At 32.0% G+C, this 8539-nt stretch overlaps 1 protein-coding gene across 2 annotated transcripts; it reads left to right on the forward strand.

Moving 5' to 3' along the window:
* The first annotated feature begins 2193 nt into the window (after positions 1–2193).
* LOC111394419 (transcription factor CSA-like) lies at positions 2194–5309 on the forward strand. Of its 2 annotated transcripts, none has more exons than XM_023020238.1 (3): positions 2194–2358; positions 3599–3760; positions 4438–5309. In XM_023020238.1, the coding sequence occupies exons 2-3, from the start codon at positions 3604–3606 to the stop codon at positions 5124–5126; spliced, it is 846 nt and encodes a 281-aa protein (XP_022876006.1). In that variant the 5' UTR covers positions 2194–2358; positions 3599–3603; the 3' UTR covers positions 5127–5309. The 2 variants fall into 2 exon arrangements, with proteins under 2 accessions (XP_022876006.1, XP_022876005.1); XM_023020237.1 differs by having other exon boundaries at positions 2195–2358; positions 3592–3760.
* The last annotated feature ends 3230 nt before the right edge of the window (positions 5310–8539 follow it).

Genomic DNA, 8539 nt, shown 5'->3' on the forward strand with positions numbered 1-8539 from the left:
ACCTTGTTGTAGCGTATTTAAAACTAGACGTAAATCAAAAGGTTGTTGGTTGTTTATTTTCTTGTTTTGTGTTTGTTATATCCACTTTAAATTATTTTGTATTTCATTGTTCGTTTTCATAGGTTAAAACACTAAAAAATAAAATATAATGCGAATTATATCAAAGAGTTGAATGGGGTTATTCAAAGTTTGTTTGTTGAGGTTTATCGGTGTTTGTTAATGTGTAGCTAATATGGTTTCTTGAAAAGGTGAGATGAAGATATTTAATAGTTTTCACTATTTATAAAGACACTTCGGAGAAATTCATATCTATTTTCAGCTCTGTAAGTAACTGAATTGTTTTACAATTTACATTTTCTTGAAAGCTATTCCAGACCTTTCGATGCATGGTTCATCAAAGGTAAACCCTATGTAAAGGTTAGGGTTTCTTGTTTTATACATACATACTATATAGACGTACAAACTACCAAAAGAGGCGTCAACAGGTGTTTTTCCTACTATTTTTCTCAAACAACAAAACCAGTGATTTATTTTGTGAAAAAAATCTATCGTTAAAATAATATTAAAACATATAAAATAGAATTAAAGACAGGTTTTATGTGGGAAAATATTTCTCAGATAACTTGTTGCATAATTGTGATTTGTTGAAAGAACACGGGTCGATCACCCAAAAAAAAAAAATAATAATAATAATAATAATAATAAATTATGTGAATTATATTAGAGATGGAATTCCCGCAACCAAAGTCCCAGCTTTAAGTTGACAGATTTAAAAAAATTTTACATAGCGACGAGAAGTAGAGATGAATTTTAGTGTGCGTATTAATATGTATACACATATACATATGTTGATTGATTCCATAAAGTTTGTTCGGTTTATTAATAGAAGAAATCTATTATTTTGATTAGACATATTCTAGTGAACAGGCACATCACCAGTTTACCACTGCTACTGCTAGAGACACTGATTTTTCACCTACTACAGGAGATGTCTTGTTTAGCTGATAAAAGATGATGTTAATGGATAAGCTTATTTTAAAAAAAGGCTTTTCGAGAAGTGTTTGATTTTGTGGGGGTATGGGATTTGCCGGTCAAACAGGGCCATTGACAAGCCCTGTTGACAGGCCGAAGTGTATGTATGCGCAGGCCCCATGTGTTGCAAGATCGAGGGCCTAGGTCACGCCATCTCGGCCTGGATTTAAACTCGGGTTTAAATCCCAAATTGTGTAGCAGGGTTCATGGAATAATTAATCAGTTAATAAATTACTTCTATATATTCATTGCATTAAGACCTTCGAAGTTTGTTTTTGACTTGCTATCTGTATGAAGAGTACATACATTTTGGCTCTCAAATGTCTGTCAATAGTTTACTCCCAATGGAAATTTTAGCTAAATTGAGTCGGATTTATTTATGTTACTAAACTCAGTTTTATAAAAATAAAATTCTTGAAGCTTGTCCTTTTGAGCCCTATTTTTTGGATTAATAGTTTTTGGAATAGTAATTTTTTGAAGAATGTGTAGTTAAGTATGAAAATTTTTTTGGTGTTTACGCGTAAAAATATTTTATTATGAAAATATATGACTAAAAATGAGTTTGACGAAAAACAAATTTTAAAAAATGAGGGTCAAACGTAGGCTTTCATCACAAGACCCTATATCCCACTTAATATTGTAGGGCAACTTTTCAAGCCGGGAAAATGTAATATGGCTTCACAAAGATGGATGTATAGGGATTATAAAACATTAAATAATATTATTCATAATCAACAGTTGCAGTAATCATTCTATGACAGTTTGTTATTTGAGGTAACATAATTACAATAAATTAATGCATCAAATAATAAACTGTCATATATGATAACTGTCAAAATCTTTGATTATGAATAATATTACTCTAAAATATATATCCTCTTGAGTATATTTTACTCAAATATATCGAATGTGCCACATCATCTTGTTTTCCATAGAAATTTTTGAAAAAAGGATGCACATGAACATTTCTAAATGTGTGGACAAAAGTCCAAATATTCTTGTAATTTTTGAACATAGAGTTAACCCTTCAAAGAAAAAAAATAATAATAAAGATAAAAGAAAAGATCTGCTGAAACTGTCAACAAAATCCATTAAACCTTAGCTATTTTTTCATCACTTCTAACAACCAAGTTTGAATATTTATATATAAGCCAAGACATCTGGAATAACAAGCCTCTAATTCCCCATTACCTACTTGAAATATGCTTGTAAGCTTTCATGTTTTAAACCATACAATCACTCAAATCAATCTCTTCCCACCTCTCTCTTCAGCAACTGATCGCGTTAATTTTTTTCTCCTTCTCTCTTCATCTCTTTGAATTCAAGGTACATATTATTTCTTTGAATATTTATGATCTTATTCTTACTTTTCAATTCTTGTTAATTTTATAGTTATTCATATCCTTTTTCTTTTTTCTTTTTTTCGCTGTTTGACCTTTAGTAGACTAAGTTATATTTATTCCTTTTGTATGAAAGTAATATTATACTTTTTAGCTGTATTTATAATATGATCGTTAGGAAAAATGAAATTGCATAGTCTTTTCATCTATGAATTACAAAGAAAAAGATTCTCTTATGGTTACACAGAGTTGTAAAAGAAATAGTCATAAAACTGCATAATCAAACTATTATGAAAATATTATCAGCCAAAATATTATAGAGAATTATATAACAATTTATCTATATTTTAACATCCCATCAAGCTAAAGATGTTGTCATAGAAACTAAGTTGATGGGTTGATATTTTATATATATCTTTCTTTAAAATTTTCTATATTATATTTTTCTTTGTGTCTAGAGTTTCTATTCTGTTTAGATTGGGTAGGGAGTTCATTTCATTTATAGTCAGTTTCTCCAAACACAATACATGTTTTGCTTGGCTATTTTTTTTTCCTTCGTAATAATGTGTCGAATCTTGACAAGCGAATGCAGACTTTATTTCTGAAACAAGATTGTTGTCGAGGATATTGATTCTCTCATTTATATTTTTTGAAGCTTTGGTGATACGAAAAATACAAATGAAGAATGAAGACAGAGATCAATGTTTTATTTGTTCTAAAATTCCAATAATTGATTAGATATGAAAACAATATTGAACATAAAAGGTTTGGACTATTCTTTTAAAATGACGAACCTTTCAAGAATATATCTCAAAACTATGGTATTGAGCCCAAAATACTCTGCAACCTATTATATAGATTGATTAAGAGTAGATTGTATTGCTCAAATATGCAAAATAATAATCAATATTATAAAGAATTGGTTAACCCTTCTCTACGGCCTGACCTTCTAAAATAGAATTTCAAAATTTAACAATCTTCCATTGCCAACAACTAAGCTTTATTTTCAATAAATTGTGTCACAATATAATAGACTAATCATCAACCAATTTTAGTAAAAAAAAAAGGTTGTTTCTTCTCCTACATGTAATCTGTAGAGATCATTTAGTAGCCAGGGCAAAACCAACGAAATTTCTGCAAATTTCATCTCTAAAGCAGCCTATTTTTTATTCCCTAGTGTTATAATTTCAATATTTTTCTGAGGTTAGAAAATTTCCAGTTGACAGGGTGCATGATGGAGGAAATAGGAAGTGGCTCTTGTGATGAAGCAAGGACTTGTCCTAGAGGGCACTGGAGGCCAGCTGAAGATGAGAAACTCCGGCAGCTTGTCGAGCAATATGGCCCTCAAAATTGGAATTCCATTGCTGAAAAACTTAAAGGAAGATCAGGTATCTATATAAATGTTACTATACTATTTTCGATTTTCGGATAATTCTTTAGCTTCTACTGTTTTAGAAATTAGGGTTCCTTGTTTTCTTCCATTATCTAACTTGCATAACTGCTAACCTTTACATATGTATATTATAATCACAAAATATTTAGGTAACTTAATTAAGGATTTCACCAAAACAAAGAGTCTCGTTATGAATAAAGTTCAAATAGCTGTTAAACTTTTAAACGAGACCCTAGGGTACAGGGCCGAGTTCAAGTTTCACAATCCTCAAATAATGAAAATTTCAGCATCAGATCTTTCATGCATTTTTTTCCTTATCCATACGAATACACTTGCAACCAAGATCCTCCCATTTTTAATAGCTTATTTTTTTAGATAAAAATAAATAAATAAATAATAATAATAATAATTTAAGATTTTTTTACTATCATCTCTCCGAGGTTACTATTCACTTTCAAAGGATTCAGTTTGTTTTGATGATTTCATTCTATTGAACCCAACTCATGTAAAAGTTTAAATTATTAGATAGATGGATGATTGTTTAAATTATGTCTTCAATTCGATGAGAGTACTTTACACATTTGACTCCTCTCATATTACAGTTTTTAAAAGCTCAACATGTTAGACAAAGAATATACATATTTGTTTAAATTATATGTTCAACATGCACAGGTAAAAGTTGCAGACTGAGATGGTTTAATCAGCTCAATCCAAGAATAAACAGAAGGCCATTTACTGAAGAAGAAGAAGAAAGACTTCTTGCAGCTCATAGAATACATGGAAATAAGTGGGCATTTATATCTAGATTTTTTCCAGGTAGAACAGACAATGCTGTTAAGAATCATTGGCATGTCATTATGGCCAGAAAACAAAGAGAACAATCTAAGATTTCTGGTAAGAAAATTAATCAAGAATTTGCAACTAAGGACGACAAATCTCATTCCTATGTTATTGGAGAAAAGAATTCTAGATTCTCAGACAATGGGATTCTCGAATTCCATAAACAAAACAAAGACAAAATCTTTACTCTGTCATCCTCCTCCGGTTCATACATATCGTGGCCATGTACAAGCCTTTCAACGAAATATAATTTATCTTCTGCTGCTGATATTATTTTAAGAAAAGGTAGTAATCAATACAGTTTTAGCTCTAGCAGTTCATTCCACGAAGATTCAGCGGTCGCAAATTCCTTTGGTTATTTGGATTGTCGTTTTGTCAGTAGAAAACCGCGGATAATTAATGGAGAATTTATGCAAAATGGTGCTGAGACAGGCCAAAGGATTGAGGGCCCAGCAGAGGAATCAATCCAAAAGAAAAATCTTCCCTTCATAGATTTTCTAGGTGTGGGAATCTCTTCTTGATCACTATTATTTGATTTTTTTCTCTTCAATTTGTATGGTATTACTAGCTTCAAAGTTTTCATACTTTTGTATCATGTTAGTGTATCAAAAGTCCAACTTTAAGTTAGATAATAGTTCAGCAGTTTCAGTTTTAAATTTGTGGCGGTGACATATACTAATACAATTTCTTCCAATTGCAAATAATTCAAGTGTTTAAATGATTGGTTCGACATTGTATTTAAGTAGACAAAAATCAAGCGTTCGTGTCTTAATACCGTATTATCGTAGTGAAGACAATTAAGTAAATCTCGTGAAACTACTTTTTAGAAGTTCATTCATCTTCTTCGTGTGAAGTTGGATTACGTATGATCATGTACTATTAAGCTTACACTACGGTTATCTCCAAAAAAATTAACTATAACAGTCGATTACTATAGCTGCCATCTTGTACAACCACCACCGTCGATACCTCCACCATCAAATCATCCCCGCCAAATATCTACACTTTCTTGTTTTTATCTGATCAATGATACAATGAAGAATTTCAAATCTAAATCGATTTGGATCTGAAAATTCAGCACTTCCACGCTGATCACCAACACCATCTGCATAAGTTGCCACTACCATAAATCTTCCAAATAGGTTTTGTGCCATATTCAAAGGGAAATTTGTGTTTTCCTGTTTTGTGGTGGGTGGAATTTGTGCTGATCGAAAATGTGGTAGGGAGGTGATGAACTGAGATGTGGTTGGAGTGTCAAAGGTGATGGTGAGGATATGGTAGTGCTGGATTTGAACCCTCTAGATGTAAGACCTATATGGTTTTGATTGGAAATAGAGGTCTGATGTTGATTATCTAATAAATGTAACATAAGATAATTGCACAACATGTCACTTCCACAAAAAGTTGAGTTATCCCTATGGAATTCCCTTTCTAGGCATAAAATAAGGTCTTTTATGGGGGTTCATGTCCCTATAGTGACCTATTGCCCTTTTTCTTGGGCTGTCAACCGGATGAAAGAATAACTGGGTTTTCTGGCATTGAAAAGAATGAGAGCTCTTCTAGCTCCTGTATTTTTTAATAATAAATAACATATGGTAATAAATAATTTCTTAGAGGTATCACCACATCCCCAAGGGTTAGGCCAAGTTTTTAGTTTTTAAAGGTCAGTGAAATCTTTATGCTAAAAGCCCTGGTTGAAGCAATCATTTATTTGAGACCTCCCAAGGAACAAGAACAGTCATTCTAACTCTTTTCGAGGGATTCCATCTACAAATACAAAGTTTATGGCTGATCGATATTGCTCACCATCATCTAGTTATTGTATTTATTTTTCTTGTTGCTGGTCATATTTACGGAATGAATTTCCGGATTGAATATAGTATCAAAGATATTTTAAAAGTCACCTATTTTGAGTTATGGACACACGAGGCCAAAACATGTGTTCCGGACATGCGACCATTCAACTACACATATTCCTGTGGACATAGATTACACAACATTTAACCCCGTGTAAACTGGAAATAAATTTTATAATGTTTGAAAAAAGCTTCTAAATCTCTACAACAAGGGAGTAAACCTACAATTTCTCGTATTTCATCATCTAAGTTTTTAGTATTTCAATTAGGAATTTCAACATTCTTGCGATTTAATAAAATATTCTCTTCTTGCTTATATAAGCAATCAACTTAAGAAATATATCTAGTTACCTATGTGATGCATTTGTATTCGGATTATGAAATATATTTGGTTTTTTCTAACTTTGGTGAAGAAAATTACATCTGTTAACCTGTGTTACATAACCTAACATCTCAAAATAGCATTCTGTAAAAATTAAGCGTTGCATTCCTGAAAAGAATTCACAATGTTTTGAGGATAAAGTGAATATTCTGAGAATTTTGTCTATTAGATATAATATATAATGTAACATAGTATTTTAAATTGTTATATATGTTAAATCATATGTACCGTAGTTTGTTAATTCAATTATATAACATGTAACATACTTTGATACAAATGGTTACGTAGATTTAGTATTAAATATTCTACGATGTAACGAAAAGGATGATCCTAGATTATGTCATTTAGCTGGAAGTAGGACTGACAATCATAAGGAGGTGAGGGAAGACCATAGACACAATAGGCAGGAAGAGATTGTTTCGATGATAGAGGAGGAAATGGGAAAAGGATAAGATTTTGTGGTTGACAATAAGAAGAGCAAGTTGAGAGAAAAGGAAGAGGAGTCCGAGTATGAAAAAATTTGAGAGAAACAAGATTAAGAGAAGTTAAAGAAAGTTTAAATTTTGTAGTTACATAAACTAGCCAGGCTAAGTTGATGTAAAAGATTACCTTTTTTAAAGTAAAGATCAATTTTTAGACATTGATGCCGGATTTCTTTAGACAAGAAAACTGAAAAAAGAATAGTCCACAACCTCAAGTTGACACCAATTGGAAACGGATTAACACCACCCAAAGAAAAAGCTAGGGTTGGCAACGGGGCAGCTTCAAAGCAAGGAAGACTCCCCTGCCCCCATCCCGTTGGGCATTTTCCCACTCCATTACCCGTTTAAGGCGAAGCGAGGGGTGGGGCTCAACGGTTGTCCCATTTACGTACCAATTTAATTTTTTCATAACTTTTAGTAATTTATTTTATTACCCACGTTCATTCAAGTGAGACAATAATATAGTTATTAAATTTTTAATTTAATTATTTATTTTTAAATGTTAAATTATTCGAATATATTTGATAAACAAAGGTTTTTATTATTTATCATATTCATTTGATAATCTTAGTTGCCATCTTTCTATTAAAATTAATAAAATTTTGTGGAGTTTTTTCCATATAAAGTATTAAATTCTTTATATAAAAAAATTAAATTAAACATGGTGGGGTGGAGCAGAGCCCCGTTACCTGTACTTGCCCTGTACCCACCTAGGGACAGAATTCTCTCTACCTGGCCCAATTACCCTATTTGAGCAGGTAATTTCCATCCCATTAAGGGCGAGGTCCCGCAAGAATTTGAAGGGTATTTTTGCTATTACTAAAAAAAGGCAACTTGAATTTGAGAATAAAAACAATGCTCACCAAGAACACCCAGGGACACAAAGATGAGGGACGTTAAATGTGGAAGAAACTTCACCAGGAAGTTCTATTTTGTAAACATTTTCACCAATGTGTTCAAGAACCTTGAATAGGCCATCAGCAATTTAGCATGACGCCCCTTCACGAAAGCGTTCGTTCCTGAAATGAATCAAAACTAAATTACCTTCACCAAAACTTATTGGCTTCCTATGCTTATCGGCTTAACTGTGTACATATAGTTCATGGAGGGATATTGGCCGTGTTTTAGAACCAATCATGAGAAGTCTTTGAGACCTGCTTTCATTCATTCATAGGGCATGATGCTAGTGTCGAGAGTGCTTTGCCAGATGGACA

This window comes from Olea europaea, chromosome 5 (genome assembly GCF_002742605.1).
Source record: "Olea europaea var. sylvestris chromosome 5, O_europaea_v1, whole genome shotgun sequence".
Classification (NCBI taxonomy): Eukaryota; Viridiplantae; Streptophyta; class Magnoliopsida; order Lamiales; family Oleaceae; genus Olea; species Olea europaea.